Source organism: Symphalangus syndactylus, chromosome 13, assembly GCF_028878055.3.
Source record: "Symphalangus syndactylus isolate Jambi chromosome 13, NHGRI_mSymSyn1-v2.1_pri, whole genome shotgun sequence".
Lineage (NCBI taxonomy): Eukaryota > Metazoa > Chordata > Mammalia > Primates > Hylobatidae > Symphalangus > Symphalangus syndactylus.
In genome coordinates this window covers 110,023,464-110,042,683 of record NC_072435.2, presented here as the reverse complement: position 1 = coordinate 110,042,683, position 19,220 = coordinate 110,023,464, and the positions used below count along the sequence as shown (strand labels likewise).

Genomic DNA, 19,220 nt, shown 5'->3' with positions numbered 1-19,220 from the left:
TATCACTCACCCCCGTCCCACCATTCCCCTTGATATAGGGACTTGGAGGGAAGGGCGGGAGGTGGATGAGGGATAAAAGGCTACGTATTGGGTACAGCGTACACTGCTCGGGTGATGGGTCCATCAAAATCTCAGAAGTCACCACTAAAGAACTAATCCATGTGACAAACACTACCTATTCCCCCAAAACAAAAAATTTTAAAAATGTTATGTGAAAATAATAAACATGATAACTCATAGGAAAAAAAAAGGTTAAATGAGGTCATAAGTGTGGGGCTTTAATCTCACAGGATGGTGGCCATATAAAAAAGAGGAAGATAGATAGATAGATAGATAGATAGATAGATAGATAGATAGATCATCCCCCACTCTAACCCTCACTGCCTGGCATGTGAGGACACTGAGGGAAGGCGGCCGTCACAAGCGAGGAAGACAGGCATCACCAGAAACTGACCATGCTAGCACCCACATCTCCAGAACTATGAGAAAATACATTTCTGTGTGTGTGCTTTTTTAAAAGTATTAGGTGGCGTAAGTTTTGGAATAGGACTGACCCTGGGTGAGACTCGTCTTTGCCTCTTAGCTATGTGGTCTGGGACAAGCCACTTGACCTCTCTGTACCTGCCTTTTCTTTTCTTTCTTTTCTTTTTTCTTTTCTCTCTTTTCTTTTCTTTTCTTTTCTTTTCTTTTCTTTTCTTTTCTTTTCTTTTCTTTTCTTTTCTTTTCTTTTCTTTTCTGAGACAGAGTTTCACTCTTGTCATCCAGGCTGGAGTGCAATGGTGCGATCTTGGCTCATTGCAACCTCCACCTCCCAGGTTCAAGTGATTGTCTTACCTCAGCCTCCCAAGTACACGCCCAGCTAATTCTTGTGATTTTGGTAGAGACAGGATTTCGTCATGTTGACCAGACTGGTTTTGAATGCCTGACCTCAAGTGATCTGCTTGCCTCAGCCTCCCAAAGTGCTGGAATTATAGGCGTGAGCCACCGTGCCTGGCCCGTCTGCATTTTCTTATCTCTAATGTAAATCTAACTGTACCTGTGAAATTAGGTTCTTGCCAGGATCAAATCAGGATAAGCATATAAGTCAAGCAGTACAGCGGCTGGAACATTAGGAGGCACTTGAAGAACAATGTAGATGAGAATGATGATGATGATGATTAAAAAAAGAGCAGGCTCCTTTTGCTGCCTGTATTTCCAGAGACACAAGGGCTTTTCAACTTTCACTTTAATTCTCTTGTGTCCTTGCTTCTTCATGGATGTTCTTAAGCTGTAGAAGAAGACAGTTTTATCTTCTCATCTGGAGGACTTTAGAGATTTCTGCCATGATGATACTAACCATGTCTCTTTGATCGACCGTTCCTTTGATCCATGGATGAGCTCTGTGAAAATTGCCCCGCTGTTGTTTAATTCTAACATTTTCTTTCCTTTGCCTGTGTAATTCTATAATGATTGAGAAGTCACTTCCCCATTCCACGCCCAAATTTTGACACCTATCAGAGGGGTTTGGGGACGTTGTATTTCAGGCATTAACAGAGGTGTTCATGATCGGTGATGGGGATGATGTTTCAGGCTCCTTAGAGGGAAACAAGCTGTGAGGGACAAGTGGTTATTGGGATAATATTGCTTTTCCCACTTCTGTGTTAGTAATCAAAAGCAGGACTTGGCCTATCCAGAGAGCAGTTTTGCAATTTGGCTGTACTAGAACGGAGAATTCCACGGAGTCCATTGATACATTCTCTTGTAAATTCTCTCAGCCAACATTTTTTGGAGGTTATTTTCTTTAATTAAAAAGAAAAGCCGTTCCTATTAAAAATATAAAACCAAAAGAGATTTCCCCCTTCCTCTTGGAGCTCTGACAGCAAAATATTGGAACTAAATAGATCTAAATGGAATTGCCAGTGAGTTTTGACAACTTTTATAATGTTTTATTGTTATTATAATTTTTCTTCTTTTTCTTTTTTTCTTTTTTTTTTCCATTACGTAGCTTGAACCACAAAGCAAGAGCTATAAAGCTAATTCCATTCCCTTCAGCCTCCTGGCCCAAGGGGGAGATTCAGACTGGTGCGGCTGCTCAGATGGCTCCAGCTTTGGTTCTGAGATGGCACAGGGAAGCTGGGCTAGGAGAACCCTGGGTGTCCTGAGGGTGTCTGTAGCCTCATGGAAACTTGGCAGATGCTCTGTGTTCCTGCCTGGCCACTCCGATGTGCTTTCACATGATAAACAAAGGCAGGGACATAGGGTGGAGATGTTCACACACTTGAGGCGGTAGAAGTACAAAGAGTCTTGTGCCCCAAAACCCTGCTCCCCTAAAAGCATATTGTGTTATAAAAATTGAAAGACATCATTAGGAGACAATGCAAAAGTTATGATGAAATGATTGGATTAGAATTCTAGTTGTGTCTCTTTCTAACTCTGCGATCTTGAACAAGTTGCTTCATCTCCCTGGGCCTCAACTTCCTCATCTGTAAAATGGGATCAAAAATAATACCTACCACATAGAGTCATAGAAAGGATGAAATGGACAAATTCAAGATCCTTCAAAATGCATTACGTGTAGCTCTTTGCACATGACATTATTTCAGGTATACTCTTTTATTTTAATAGTTAAGCACTGATTGATTGATTGATTGATTGATTGAGACGGGGTTTCGCTCTGTCACTCGGGCTGGAGTGCAATGGTGCAGTCATAGCTTACTGCAACCTCAAACTCCTGGGCTCAAGCAATCCTCTTGCCTCAGCCTCTTGAGTTGCTATGACCATAGGCACATAAACATTTGTCTTAATTGCATTAAAAGAACTATAATTAGCACCACAAGCCTGTAATTTCACAGATATGATCACTTATAGTGAAGCTTAACTTATTTGGATAAATGATTAATTTTTAAAATCTCATAAGTTAAAGAATAGATGGTTCTAGGTCATGGTGAAAATTGTGTCTGACTGAAGTTTGGGATTTACTGACACATGCTCCTTCTAGGATAGGGGTTCTTAACCTGTTTGATGCCACGGGCCTCTCTGGCAGTGTGTTGAAGCCTATGAATCATCTCTAAGAATAATATGATTAAATGCATGAAATAGAATACATAGGTTACAAGAGAAGCCAATTATATTTGAAAAATAGTTACCAAAATATATTTTAAATGGCTGTATAGCAATATATGCAGTTTGTAAATGCCATGCCCAAGATTCCCTATCCCCATCCTAAATGCTGGGTATGGGATGTTAGGGGTCAAGCTCTTCTTCTCTCACATACTTGGATATTTCTCTCTTTGTCCCTTCTATCTTGAAGCGCCCCCCGCCACCTTCTTTCTACTCTGCAACCTTCCACATCCCATCCATTCCCCACTTCTCTCATTTCCTTTGAGCCTCCTGGTGCTGCACAGCACGACTTTCCTTCTTCCCAGGAGAGGTTTCTACTGAGTCCTTCTGAGGAAAAAAAATGGGAACACCTGGTATGAAATCTGAAGGCAAGGGAATGTGGAGGACCAATCCTAAGAGTGTGAGGGGCCAGATTTTCAGAGCATTGAGGGATGCTATACCTATGATGTCATGGAATTTTTATTATGCTCACTTTGCCTATGTGAGCCCTGAAGCTCAGGGGAGGGTTGTGTGTCAGATGGACACATAGCCTGTAAGGGATAGGGATGGGGCCTGAATTGGGAGCTGTGTAATCTTAGATCCCATGCTGTTTTTCTTTCTTTTCTTTCTCTTTCTTTTTCTTTCTTTCTTTCTTTTTCTTTCTTTCTTTCTTTCTTTCTTTCTTTCTTTCTTTCTTCCTTTCTTCTTTCTTTCTTTCTTTCTTTCTTTCTTCCTTCCTTCCTTCCTTCCTTCCTTCCTTCCTTCCTTCCTTTCCTTTCCTTTCCCTTTCTTTCTTTCTTTCTTTCTTTCTTTCTTTCTTTCTTTCTTTCTTTCTGTCTCTCTCTCTCTTTCTTTCTCTCTCTTCTTTCTCTTTCTTTCTTTCTTTTTACTTTCTTTCTTTTTAAATCTTCTATGTCCTTGTTCCTCCTTCTTTCTCATTTTCTTTCCCTCTCTTTTTTCCCTTCCTCTATTCTCTCTGCTCAAAACAATAACAGTAATGATGATGGTTGCCGTTTGTTGAGCATTTACTGTGTGCCATGTACCTTTCTGAGTCTTTTCATGGTTAACTCATTAAACCGTTTCTTCTATCAACAGCCCTTTGAACTGGGGACATTCATTATCCCTACTTTACAGATAGGAAAACTAAGGTATGGAGAAGTTAAGTATATCAGTGGCCACAAGGACAGAAGCTCAGGAGGAAATTCTGACACTAGCAGCAATCTATCCAGATGAGAGTAACTTAGGATTATACCTGACCTTCCTAGGTGGTCAGCTACCAGTTTTTACTGACTTTGGGCAATGACCTGAGCCCTACCTTAAAAATAGACACCCACAGGTTAAGTCTAAATAAATACTCAGATTAATTAGCTTTCAAATTAGGGAATTTAAAGACATACATAGACTAAATTGACATATTTCAAAATACCATGTGTGTTTATTGATTGTTAAAAGGGGTTCTTAACTGGGGGTGTTTATTTACCTTTCTGCTTAGGTATAGAACTGTTGGTAAATCTACTTGCCTAATGTATAAGGCATGAAAAATTAGTACCCAAATATACATTTGTGAAATATGATGGACATGAATATAACTGGATCATTTTATTCATCAAAGACCCCTTTTTTTTTTTTACTTATTCTGTGACTTTTCTGGTGGATTCTCTCACGCCTGGTTCAGCCACTCAGGAAATCTGTATCAGGGCACTGATAAGAGTTATCTCCCATCTTTTCTCTTTCAGTAAAGAATATCCTGTGGTCCCCAGGAGCACTGTGAGGCAAAAAGTGACCTCCAACCACAGTCCTTTCAGCAGCGAATCTCGAGCTCTCTCCACCTCATCCAATTTGGGGTCCCAATACCAGTGTGAGAATGGTGTTTCCGGCCCCTCCCAGGACCTCCTGCCTCCACCCAACCCATACCCACTGCCCCAGGAGCATAGCCAAATTTACCATTGCACGAAGAGGAAAGGTGAGTGTGATCACCCCTGGTCAATTCACTTTCTTTCTTACCTTTTCCTTTCCTTGGGTTGGGGGTGAGGGGGTGAGGAGTATGCATTTATTCACTTTATTTATTTAAAAATGTAAACAACACAAAAATACACGGAGATAAGAAATTTAAACCATACAGCCAAAACTAAAAGTTCCCTTGACATGTCCTACCCCCAGTTCCAGCCCCTTCTTTGGAGAAAGCTTATTTGAAATGTTCAGACCTATTGTATTCATTTATGCACACACACACATGTGGAGAGTGCAGAGAAAGAACTAGATTTATTTTTCCTTTTTTTTTTTTTTTTGAGACAGGATCTTGCTCTATCACCCAGGCTGGAGTGCAGTGGTATAGTCATGGCTCACTGCAGTCTCAACCACCTGGGCTTAAGTGATCCTTTCACATCAGCCTCCCTAGTAGCTGGGACTACAGGCATGCGTTCACACACTGTACTAAATTTTTGTTGTTGTTGTAGAGACAGGGTCTCACTATGATGCCCAGACTTGTCTCAACCTCCTGGGCTCAAGTGACCCACCTGCCTTGGCATCCGAAAGTGCTGGGATTACACACCTGAGCCACCACACCCAAAATTTTTTAAAAAAACGTTTAATATAGATGAAATCACACTGTATGTATTTTGCAACTTGCTGTTTTTTTTTCTTTTAAACTTTAGAATGTGTTTTGGGTATCTTTTTATGAACCTAGCCTGCCTTATTTTATTTTTAACTGCTAAGGAGGAAGAATTGACTGGAAAGGATAAAATGGAGTTTATTTTGCCACCCCCTCTGGTAGGCAGGGAGGTTGCTTGAGTGGTCCCTGATTGTATTACAAGCCGTGATGTAGGAAAACCCCTTGTGACTGTGAATGCTTCTCTGGCATATGTGTCAGTGTTTCTCTCAGGTGGATTTTGAACTCTTTTTTTTTTTCCTGATCAACACCAACACACACACACACACACACACACACACACACACACACACACACACATCACAAATGATTTTCCCCGTCTCATCCCCCATTTAAATCTACTAAGCTGAAGCATTCTGTGGTTTTCTTTGCCACATGAGAAATGAATGGCTTTTTTTTTTCTAAGTCATCCAAGTCCAAAGGGGCTATGCTAAAGGAAGAATTTTCTGGTGGCCCTTCTTGTGAGCCAGAATAGAATTGTTTGGCACGGGTGGTGTGGTGGAGTTCAGCTCGCTAGAACCATTGCTTGGTGTGAGCTATAGATGGTATGGTGGGGAGATTGCAGCCTTTGGGGACAGAGAGATGCAGGTTTGAATCTCATCTCTGCTCCCTGCTTCTTGTGTGACCTAACTCAGGTGTTCTAGCCTCTTCTAGCCTCGGTTTCTCACTTTGTAAATGATGATGTTTCCTAAAGCATCTGATAGTTAGCAAGTACCCAGTAGGTGGTAGCTATGATTGGGTATGTGGCAGATATCACTCCGGAAGGTGATTCCCAGGAGGAATCTACCTCTTGTCTTTTGGACTGGCATTAATTTATCAGTCTTCCCAGAGAAGACTGCCTCTCTAAGTGAGAGCTTGAGAAGACAGATACAGAAGGGATGGGGTAGCCTAAAGTTTACATCTGTGGTCTGCAGAATCAATCAGGATGAAGCTCACCTTTGCAATTTAAAAATTTTTATGAGTAGTGACAAGTTGCTTAACCTTTCCAAGCCTCATTTTTAAAAATCTGTAAATATGGGCTCAGGGTACAACTTGTCTCATAGGCTTGGTGCAAAGATGTCAAAAAATCATACACATCATATGTTATCTCAGGGTTGACTCAGAAAGTAGTAGCTGTTTTGCTCTAAAAGACACCAATTTTAATCTACAAAGTGGCCTGTTGAAACTCACAGCCTCAGTGGTCAACACAAGCCTTTGTGAATCCAGTGCCCAGTGCCTAGACCTTTAGGAAAAAACAACTCGCTAACAACCAATGGGAATGGATGCTTTGGTAGCTTTTTCTGGAGCTGGGGTTACATGAGGAAAGTAACATAGTTTGACTATTTGACATTTACCAATCTACTATTTGACAGGGAAGAACTGTCATTGGTATTTACATGGGGCTAGGAGCTGACCTGGGTGAGGCCTGACTTCCAGACTTACCTGAAGCCAATCCAAACTCCTTGAATCTCAAAGGCCTGAACAATATCACTCCAACAGGCCCCCTAGCATGACACCCGGCACATCTGCTGCCGGATGGACTGGAGACCAGATGCCTGCAAATATGTCTGCCTCTTTAGGCATGAGCAGGAGGTTAAGAATGTCCTATGGGACACAGGTCCCTGAATAGAGATTCTGTTTTATACTGTATTTAAGGGTGCCCTTCCTAAGTCCCAGACCAAGCTTTTTCGACAACACTATGGAGTAGATGCTATTATTAACCCACTTTATCAATGGGGAAACTGAGGCTCAGAAAGGTTCCAAACAAAAACTGCCAGTGGTTCTTGAGCCCCAGCCTGGTCTGCAGATTCTATACCTGTGCATTTCACCACCACTCTATACCGTCTGGGTTACCTTTGCTCATCTGCTACAATCTCAAAATTTCATTTTCCACTGAAGATCTGTCTTTGAGACTGGGTCAAACATGCTGATTAAGAGCTCGCCAGGTTTGAATTTGAGAGCTCTAATCGATTAAATTAATGCCAGACCAAAAGATAGGCAGGAAGAAGTTAAAAAGGATCATGGTGCTTTTTAGGTTCAATATTTACAGCAGCATCCTTATAAATGCATTCCTGAAGGATGCAGCGGGGAGGCTTTGAATGCACAGTTCACAAACCTCTTAGGTTATGACTTGACTTCCATAGAGTGTTTGATGGATCCTTGGATGAACTTAAAATCAACTTGGAGTGGCCACTGGGGAAGCTGGAGTTGGGGGCCGATCCACTGCAGTAATACTCACAGTTGACGACACTTTGCAGCTGTGTGCCCATGGGCACGTGTCTGGGCCTCAACTATCTTTTGTGCAAAATGAGGATAACAATAGCACCTGCTTGATATGGTTGTGATGAGAGGAAATGAGATCATCCACAGAAAGCACCTAGAACGGTGTCTGGCACCTACAAGTGCTCAGTGAACATGTGCATGCCACAGGCCTGCCCTTATGAAGCTCACACTGTTGCAAGCAGGTTGGATATGACACAAGTAATTATAAATTGCTGAATTGAAATTGTGAAGCCTGGCACTGTGGCTCACACCTGTAATCTCAGCATTTTGGGAGGCTGAGCCTGGAGGATTGCTTGAGTCCAAGAGTTGAGACTAGCCTGGGCAACATAGTGAGACTCCATCTCTACAAAAAATAAAAAATTAGCCTGGCGTGTTGGCATATGCCGGTGGTCCTAGCTAACCCAGGAGGCTGAGATGGAAGGATTGCTTGAGCCCAGGAGTTCGAGGCTGCAGTGAGCTGTGATTGCACCACTGCACTCCAGCCTGCGTGACAGAGAGAGACCCTGTCTCAAAAAATAAAATAAAATAAAATAAATGATTGAATGCTATTAAGGAGATATGCAAAGTGTTAAGGAATATAAAACTGGAGTGTCAGTCTAGGGTGGGAGATCAGGGAAGCATGGAGGCTGAGATCAGAGGAGAGTGAGTGTTGGATAGGAGAAGGGGGAGGTGTGAGGGTATCCACACAGAGGAAAGCATGCATGAAGCCCCTTGGCTGAGGGAGAGCCTGCCCCCTGGGGAGTGAACAGAAGGCTGAGATGTTGGCACTCAGGGTAAGGGCAAAGTGGTGGGGGATGAGGGCTAGAGAGAAAGGCAGGGACCAGTGAGATGCCAGCCTGTATAAGCCATTTTAATGAAAGACGTCAGATTTTATCCTACCACCAGTGCACATCCATTGGAGGGATTTACATGAGTAACGTGCCTAAGTCCTTTATTTGGAAGCAGTCACTTTGCTATGATAGCACAGGACTATTTAGTTGGCACCAGACACCCATTGAAAGGCCGTCGTGGGGTCTGAAACAGGAGACGGTGGCTCCAATCATGGTGTGGGGAGAAGCTGGAGTTGTGGGTGGAATCAGGTCTTAGTGGCTGGTTGGCGATAACAAGGGGAAGAATTACCCCCCTTCTTTGTGGATTTGGAAACCAACACTGGGGAAATTACCCAAAGTCACCCAGCTCGTGAGTGGCCCAGCTCGAGATGTACACTGAGGCCTGTGGGCTCGGAGTGAATGGGGTGTGCACCCTGGAGAAATTCTTTCACCTTTCCAGAAACCTCTGCCCTTCTCACCTCCCTCCGCCCCCAAAAGGGAGCTCCCAGTGACAGGGAACATTCCAGCCGAGGGCTCTCTGTCCTGCCTAGGAGACAACAAATAGCAATTCATCATCAGCCTCCACATTGTAAAGTGATAAGGAATCAGCCAAGGTTTCCTTCCAGTTGGGATTCTCGTTAAGTGATAACTCCATGGGTGGTTTTCCCCCTGGCCCCTGCCTGCCCCACTATCTGACTTCCCCTCATTGTCTGTCTCCTTTCCAATGAGCCCAGGAGTCAGGCCCAATGAAATGTCAAAGGGCCAGGCAGGCCGGAGGGCTCCTTGTGTTTGGAACCAGCTGTCTCCAAACTATCTCTCCCGATGGATTGAGCCAAAAAAGCCGGGAAGGTCTTTTATCAGTGCCACTCAATCAAATCCAGGACCTCAGGGCCTGGGAGAGCACTTGTCTGTCTTTCTCCCTCCCACCCCTGACTCTCACCCCCACTCGCATTAGAAACTAAAAGCAACCCAAATAAAGATTCTAGCAAAGCCATGAGCTGAATCAGATATTCAAAGGAAAGTTAGAGATTGAGAGGGGAAGGGGAATTATATGTGGAAAAGGGCTTTGCAGGGTGCATTTTCTCAGTGCTGTGTTTGAAAATGCGATTTCACATCCATTCTTTGCTGATTCTCCAGTTCCCTGCAGCAGTCTTTGAACTATGGGAGATGCCACCCATCTCTAATGGAGGACCAAGAGACAGGGTTAGATTTTAAGCTTATGTGGCTGATGAGTGGCAGATCTGGGATGGATGCATCAGATTAATCTTTATTTATTGAGCACTTAATGTATAATGGACACTGTGCTAGGTTCTTGGGATAAGTGGAGGACATGGTGGAAAAGGCTCCTGTTCTCAAGAAACTTGAATTCTTACTGGATGAGACATATAATAAGCCAGTAAGTAAATTTAATGGTTTCAGGTAGTGACTAGGTGATGTTTGAGTCTTTTGATTTCTAGTTGAGAATCTTCACACGATACCATTCCAACCCTTCCTACTTTATGCTAAGAGCTAAGAGCATGGGGACACCAAAAACAAATAACAACAACAACAACAACAAAAAGTCATCCGCCCACTCATCCACCCACCCACCCACCAATCCATCCACCCACCATTCACTCGTCCACCCACCCATCCACCCACTCATTCATTCATCCACCCATCACTCATCTATCTATCCACTCACTCATCCATCCACCCACTCATCCATCCACTCACTCATCCATCCACCCACTCATCCATCCACCCACTCATCCATCCACCCATCCCCCCACCAAGCCACTTATCCATCTACCCACTTATCCATCCCCCCACTCATCTATCAACCCATCCATCCACCTACCCATCCACTCACTCATCCATCAACCCACCCATCCATTCACCCATCTACCCACCCACCCATCCATGCATACATCTACCCATCCAACCACCCATCCATCCACCCACTCATCCACCAATCCTCCCACTCATTCATCCATCCACCCATCCACCCACCCATACATCTACCCACCCATTCACCCACCCATCCATCCATCTACTCATCCACCCACTCATCCATAAGAGTCAAAGTTTGCTACCTTTTCATGTTGGCTGAGCATGTAGGGTTGCATGAAATGGAAAGCCTGGGGCCATCTGTCAGAATGAGCACAGCTTTGTGAGTCAGAAGACCTGAATTATAGCCACCTTCCCAACTTGCTGAAGGTCACTCAGCTAGAAAGATTACTACTCTGAGTCTCAGGGTCTCTGTCTGGGAAGACTTGCCAATGGTTCTTCATCTGAATGAACTGAATTGGCAAGAGAAATGACCCATTTGGGAATAATGACAATATTTGCTCAATAGGATTAGTATTTGAAAGTACTCTATGAGCTTTCCAGCTCTGTAATCTACCCAAATACTTTTAAATATGGGACAACTTTCAGAAAGCTATCTGTCCAGTCTTCCAAAAGAGAAAGAGGGAAAAGAGAATGGACCCAGGTCATTTGGACAGACAAGATTTGAACGCTTTATGTGCAAGGAAGATAAAAACTCAACTGCCCTCAGTATTACCTCAATTAAATCTCATAAAAAGTTCAGGTATTATTTCCATTTACAATCAAGAACTGAGATTGGAATGACCTGGTGATTCATCCACAGTCACATGGCCAGCGAGCATTGGAGCTGTAACTCTGTGCCTTAATATCTGTGCCCTGGATGCATTACTAAAGTCACTTTATCCAGAATCAAAAACATCTAGAAAAATCAAAAGTACTAGGGTTTTCTACAGTGCCATGACATAATGAGTGGTGAGAATTAGGAAGAATTTACTGTTACCTAAGAGACTCATTTGGGTTTAGGATAGTTGCAATATAATTGACCACTCTTAATATGCAACTTTCTGAAGCCAAGTTGTGGACTCATCTCATTAGAAGACTTGATACTTAAATATAGCCCATTTACCAACCCTGAAAGTTAATCATGACTTGGCTGGAGATAGGTCTTTGCTGTTGAACAGTTATTGGGCTCTCAAAGAAGAGAAAAAAGATAAAAGAAAGAAACTGAGCCATAACCAAAATAAACACAGAGATTACATCCAGAGCATTTATCATGACTGACCTGAAATTTGGATCCTTGAGTTGGAATTTCTTTACAATGTGATGAGGCCTGAGAGGAATTTGAGAATGTTCAGGACTTGCTTTCATCAATAAGCCAAGATTGAGTTTTTCTTAGTGCTCTGCATTAGATCTTTGGGGTATTAAAGACTGGAATGTATAATTTTACGATTTTCCAAAATGTGTTCCGGCCGTTTTCTTATTATTCTTCCTTTTTTTACTTGTAACAAATCTGGAAGGGGATCAGAAACTTGAGAATAGTTAGTTTGCCTTGTTTTTTTTTCTCTTGCCAAGGGTACCCTGCAGCTGTACTTTCTATTATTGAAAAGGGGAACACCCTGGTTAAATGGAAAACCAAAGGTTATGATTCCAGCAACAATGGAAAAACGCTGGTTTATGAATCTGGGGGAAGGAAGGAAGAATGGAAGGAAAGGAATCAAGGGAGGAGATGGTGAGGACAAAAAGAAGCTGAGTATAGCAATGTCTTCAAGCCTCCAAAAAACAAACAAAAAAACAAAACGCACAGTTAAAGGGTGAAAAATGTGGCCATTCACTCATCTGGATGTTTTCAAACATCTGTATTGTTGGCATGATGTAGATAGAACACCTGGAAGAGTGTGTTTTTTTTTTTTTATTTTTGGTACACATTTTTTGGGTATCCTATAGGTCCCAGATGTGGCCCAGAAAGAGTCTAGTGGAAATAAGTTTGCTTGCCGTTAAGTGGGCACAACCGTAAGAGATATGTTTTGTTTGTGGATACTGTTGGCTTATCTGTGGGTGTCACTTGGACATTGATACAAATGGAGCTGATTGGTGGAATCCAAACCCAAGCTACTCTACCTGGTTTGGGGAGCTGTTTTACAAATCAGTCCAAAGCCAAAGGATTTAGTCTTGAGTCAGTGGCTTACTTGTGTCTTTATATCTGAGGACCACCTCTCAGTCACAGAGTGTAAGCCTCCCTCACTTACTGCTCATGGTAGGATAGACTGGGATTGAGGACATGCACCAAAAACAGGATCAGTCTACCCTATTCACCACTCTATCTCCAGCACCTGGCACAATATCTAGCACTTTGGAGCAGCTCAGTAATTATCTGTTGTATGATTGCATGAGTGGCACTGGATATTAGAAATCTAGAGAGTTTGAAGCAAGGTGTGTAGGCAAAGTCAATCCAATCTGGCTTGGATTCCAGCCTCTGTTCCTTCTCAGCCATGTGACTTTGGGCAAGTCACTTCTCTGGGCTTTAGTTTCTGCCTTTATGAGACAGGAATTACAGCAGATACCTTGAGGAATTACTGTGAGATGAAGAGTAAGGTCATGTAGTAGGTACTCAATAAATAATAGCTCTGATCATTTCCTCTTATTATTTAGTTCAGCATTCTGTTTTCATGGCCATGAGCCATCACAGTGAGTTGCATGGATGCCCCAGTGTTTCATTTTTCTTCACTTCTCCAAAGACAGACATAATTTCTTAACATGTATTGACTAGAAAGAGACAGAAAGATGAGGAAAGAGAATTTTCAGTTTGGAAGGTAAAATTTCAGATAAGTAATGAGTCTGTGTTGAGGTTTATACTTTGGTAGATATCCCCAAGTATTGCTTCCCCTGAAGGGAATACTTTGAGGGTATTATTGTGAATTATGTCTGCCATGAGCTTGACTGGTGGTGTTACCTCTGCAACAAGAGCTGTTCATGTTGACAGAAATCAGGAGACTTACATGCTCAATCTTACTTAGTTCTTAGCTACCCAGTAAGGTAAGTATTACTCACTTTGATTCAGAGATGATGATGAGGCTCTGAGCGTAGATGCCCTGCTGGTATCACACAGATATTAAGTAAAGGAGCCTGATTCAAATCCAGACATATCTAGGCTTCTTAACCTTGGGTCTGGGTTTTAGGGAGTCTTTGAACCCCCTGAAATTATATGCAAAGCCTTGTATGCACATGCAGTTTTCAAAACATTGTGTTTCAATGTAGTTTTCTAGGAAAGAGCCCAGCACTTTTGCTTGTTTTCAAAGGGGCCCGTGGCCCCAAAGTGGTGAAAGGACACCCCCTTTCAGAGACAGAACTATCTCCACTTCCCTACACTAGGAAATAACTAGTACACAGGGAAGGGACTTGCTCAGCAGGAAACAGCAACATATTAACTTGTACCAACTTAACAAATACTAACTAGGCACCTGCTTACATAAGGCATCAGGAAAGGATTTGAACATTCATTCAAGCTCCCTCCCACTCATCCATGCATGCATGCATCCATCCATCCATCCATCCATCCATCCATCCATCCATCCATCTATCCATTGTACAAATATTTATTGCATGCTTTCTCTGTGTATCAAGACAGTGAAAAACAAGGACTTTGTGGTCAGACTACTTGGATTCTAATCCTGGCTCTACTGTTTATCAGCCACATAAAACCTTGGGCAAGTTTCTTAACCTCCGTGAGTCCTTTTTCTCTCATCTGTAAGATGAGGATAATAGTAAAACCCACCTGGTAGGCTTGTTGTGATTAAATGTGTTACTTCATGGAGAGTGCTTAGAATCGTGCTACGCAGAGTACACACTGTATATGTTTGTTGTGACTTATTGTTGATGCTATCGTTAATAGTAGGTGTTTACTAGGTTCTGGGAATATAGTCATGGATAAGGCAGACAATGTCCTGCTTTTATGAAATTTACATGCTGGAGAAGAGGAAAGGTAATAATAATTGCTATTTATTTATTTTTGAAATGGGGGGTCTCACTATGTTGCCCAGGCTGGTCTCAAACTCCTGGGCTCAAGTGATCCTCTTTCCTCGGTCTCCCAAGCAGCTGGAACTATAGGCGTGCACAACTGCACCTGCTTAGTTGCTATTTATTGAGTGTTTCTGGGCTCTAGACTAAGTGCTTCATGTATTTTCCCATTTAATTCTCAACACTGCCCTTTGTAGGAAGTGCTATTTCCTACCCTTTCCATCTTACAGATGAAGAAGCTGGACCCAGAAAGGTCAAACTGTTTGCATAGTACTCCATAGCCCAAGGTCTTAACCATTACAGTCCACCCCCACCTTTTTTGTTTTCAGAATGGCAGTTAGGGCTAACAATCTCTCAGGCTTTATTCTTCATACTTTGGCCAAATAACTGTCTGCACTTTTAGCTGCCTGGTGCCTGCTCCTGGCCTCACTGCTGTCTCTCCTGTCTTCACAGAGGAAGAATGTTCCACCACAGACCATCCCTTTAAGAAGCCCTACATGGAGACATCACCCAGTGAAGAAGATTCCTTCTACCGCTCTAGCTATCCACAGCAGCAGGGCCTGGGTGCCTCCTACAGGACAGAGTCGGCACAGCGGCAGGCCTGCATGTATGCCAGCTCTGCGCCCCCCAGCGAGCCTGTGCCCAGCCTGGAGGACATCAGCTGCAACACGTGGCCAAGCATGCCTTCCTACAGCAGCTGCACCGTCACCACCGTGCAGCCCATGGACAGGCTACCCTACCAGCACTTCTCTGCTCACTTCACCTCGGGGCCCCTGGTCCCTCGGCTGGCTGGCATGGCCAACCATGGCTCCCCACAGCTGGGAGAGGGAATGTTCCAGCACCAGACCTCCGTGGCCCACCAGCCTGTGGTCAGGCAGTGTGGGCCCCAGACTGGCCTGCAGTCCCCTGGCACCCTTCAGCCCCCTGAGTTCCTCTACTCTCATGGCGTGCCAAGGACTCTATCCCCTCATCAGTACCACTCTGTGCACGGAGTTGGCATGGTGCCAGAGTGGAGCGACAATAGCTAAAGTGAGGACTGCTTCACAACAGACATTTCCTAGAGAAAGAGAGAGAGAGAGGAGAAAGAGAGAGAAGGAGAGAGACAGTAGCCAAGAGAACCCCACGGACAAGATTTTTCATTTCACCCAATGTTCACACCTGCACTCAAGGTCGCTGGATGCTGATCTAATCAGTAGCTTGAAACCACAATTTTAAAAATGTGACTTTCTTGTTTTGTTTCAAAATTTTAAAAAAACAAACACGAAAAGATGAGTCCCACCCCCCCACGACCACCACACTCATCAACCAGCCACATTCACGCCACTCCCCAGATCTCTTCCCCCATTCCTTCTTTTGGGCTCTAGAAAGTCTTGCCTCATTGAGTGTTTTTCCCTAGTGAGTAGTTGGAGTCTGTCCCTGTCTTGGTGTTAATGTTGACATTGTTATATAATAAATGATAATATATTTTTTCTTTCAATTTTCTTAATGGGACCCAGTCCCTTATTTGGGGGGAGGTCTGAGGCAAGTATATTTCAAAATATGTACTTGCGGGATTCCCTTCAAGTAAACCATCCCTGAAACCTAAATTCACGTTTCCCCTTGACTAAGAAAAGCACCTACCTCTGCCATGTGATGTTTCTGAAAAGCCTCCCTATGTCCCCATTGGCTTTGGTTTGTCCTGCCTTCTCCAATATCACGTGCTCAGTTTTGCCTCTACTTACCCATGGAGTCAGGATAACACTGACGCTCCCTGGCATCCTATCTTATTCAGCCCTACCGTCTTGCCAGCTCTGTCTTTCCAGCTGTCTGTCGCTAAAACGTGGCCTATAGCTTCCCTTCCGGAAAGCTTGCTTTGAAAAACTTAAAAAGCCCCCGTTTACATGCAGGCGGGACTGTGATAACAGTGAAAGCTCTGTGTTGACAAGAGTTGTGGACAAAAAGCCAAAATAAATATTCTTCCTGATTAAAAAAAAAATTTTTGTAAAAAACAAGGCCAGCCCCAACCTTCCAAACCTCTATCATCAACAACCCAAACTGGATGTCAAGCAAAATGCACAATTCCTACAGAAGAGGCAAGACACAGTCACCGATGATAACTCTCCAAAGATACCACGCCCACACCAATGCCGACACAAAACTGTGTTTACTGAAAGCCGAAAACAGTATTAAAAAAAAGTGTGTAAGTAAAGTGTTATGGTAGGGTTCTTCAGATGTAATATTTTACTGGTACTATTTATTTATAAATAGGAATTCTAATTAAGTAATAACATGAAATGAAACCCAGCATACGAGCTGGCCAAGAGCTTTTAATTTTATTGATACTCAAAACCAAGTTTGTGTGTTTTTTTTTTCCTCTTTCGAATGTGCTTTGCTTTTTTTGATTAAAAAGAATTTTTTTTTCCTTTTTTATAAACAGACCCTAATAAAGAGAACAGGGTAAGATGTGAAGCTGAGTGTGTTTAAGTACGTGAGAGAGTGTGAGTGTGTTTGTAAGTGAGTGTCCCTATACGATTATGTCTCTTTATGTTGCTAAGGGGGGAGGGTGAGGATTAAGTACTCGTGCCTTATATTTGTGTGCCAATTAATGCCTAATAAATACCATGTGCTTAAACAAGTACAAGGAACTTGAACACCCATTTTTTTTTTTTCTATTCTTTCTACCGACTGAATAGAGGGGATAGGAAGTGGAGGAAACAGGAAGAGGTTGTCTTGCATGTGAATTTCTCACGCCAAGTGATTTCTCATGCCCATCTCAGGAGAATTTGGGATGCATTGTCCTTGAGTGTGATGAAGCTGAATATATGATCCACTGGTTTGTATCCCTGGAGTGAGGTTACTTGTTTTAATGGAATTTGTGTAGGCATTGGAGAAGAAAAGTCTTTAGGAATTCCAACTGATTTAAAATGGTATCAGTCATACTATATGCAACACCTAATGTTTGGGTTTTTCAAGAATCTCTTTCTCTGAATTAATTGTTGGAGCCAGGCGTTTTGGGGGTTCTACTGCAAATAACTTTATGAACCATCAGTGAATCAGATATTGATTTTAAATCCATGGATCTAAGATTTGTGAACTTGAGCTCTAGAACACATATGGGACAGAAGAGAGCAGCAAATTGGTGAGTACACTTGTGCTGCAGATTTTTTCTGTTTTTGTAATTTTGATGCCCACACCCCTCAAATTATCAAGACCTATCAAATATGCCACATCCCCTTGAAAAAGAAACAATTGGCTTGTTGATTACAAATTATTCATTTAATGAGGTCCCCTGAGACCTTTCCCAGGCAAAGAAGCCCTGAGAGGTGTGAATTAATTATAAAGAAATGACAATTCAGCTTCTTTCAAGTGCAATGGAGAAACTAGGTCAATGGCTTTCCTGTTCCCCCAAAGGACTGCATTAGTAAAGTTTCACTGAACAGGTTCTGACGGTGCTCCAAATAGATATTTATTCTGATGGGTTCAGTTTAAAAAAAAAAAAGTTGCCTTTCAAGACATTGCCTTTGAAACTAATTTTATCAACTGTATACAACAGTCAGTCTTACGCTTTCAGAGGAACATCATCCAAATTAGGAATCTGCATCCCCACCCCACCACTCAAACAGTTGTCACCATTGGAAAATTATTAAAAACATGTTCACAGCAAGTTTCACAAATCAGACAAGCGACACTGTCATTTCATAACAATACAGGTTAACCTCCTTGGGTTCTAAACGATTGTTATAGTGGATCTTTTCATGGAATCAGTAGGATTAAGGATGCAATGTCCAAGAGTTAATGTAGTTTCATCATGGTGTTGATAAAACCACGGTAAGGGACACAGTGCGCATTGTTACATTCCTATAATATATTTGGTGGGTGCTTGCTTTAGACTAGACATGTGGTAAGTACCGGGGACACAGCAGTGAACAAAAAGAGAGGGGCTGTGTCCTTTGGAACTTATGATTTAGTGAGAAAAATAGCCCTTAGGAAATTATGTGCATCCTCAGTGGATTACAGTGGTGGAAATTACTACAAAGACAGAGTGCACAATGGCATAAAGGGATAAGGCAAGGGGTCCTAACCCCATCTGAGGGAGGTGACTCTTGAGCACAGCCCTAATGATGAGTAGGAATTAATCAGGTAAAAGGTTGGGAGGAAAAGTATTGCAGAGAGAGGGAACAACCTGTGCAAAGGTCCTGAGGCAGAAATTGTGATGGAGGAATGAGATGTAGGTTTGTAAGTGGGTAGTAATCACCTAGTTCACATTCCTTCATTCAGTAAACATGTAGGAAGGTTCTACTATGTGCAGTCGATATCGTTACTCATACAGGACCTACTAATTGTGATAGGCTCCTTTCCAGGTAATTTCTAAAGTTGCAGAGGACAGACTCTGGATGTGTGGGATGGTAGGTTTTTTTGTACTCAGGTGAGGAGTATTATAGTATCCACCTGGCTTCCTGGTCCTCTACAGTTTAGGACCCAAGCTTATAGGAGAGAAGAAACACAAGAACTTTCAAGAGGGTCAGCTCATTAGTATTCTTGAGCTCAGAGAGGTTGAAAATTCCCCCCAGATTACACAGCTGGTGTGTTGCAGGGCTTAC

General features: G+C 42.8%; 1 protein-coding gene across 2 annotated transcripts in view; it reads left to right on the top strand.

The window, feature by feature from the left end:
• TBX5 (T-box transcription factor 5) overlaps positions 1 to 17,257 on the top strand; it is a 54,592-nt gene extending 37,335 nt beyond the window's left edge. For both annotated transcript variants that reach the window (XM_055237585.1, XM_055237584.1), the window contains exons 8-9: positions 4,815 to 5,041; positions 15,094 to 17,257. In XM_055237585.1, coding sequence (XP_055093560.1) covers positions 4,815 to 5,041; positions 15,094 to 15,668 — 802 coding nt within the window. In that variant the 3' untranslated portion in view covers positions 15,669 to 17,257. The remainder of the gene's footprint in view (positions 1 to 4,814; positions 5,042 to 15,093) is intronic.
• Positions 17,258 to 19,220: the final 1,963 nt, after the last annotated feature.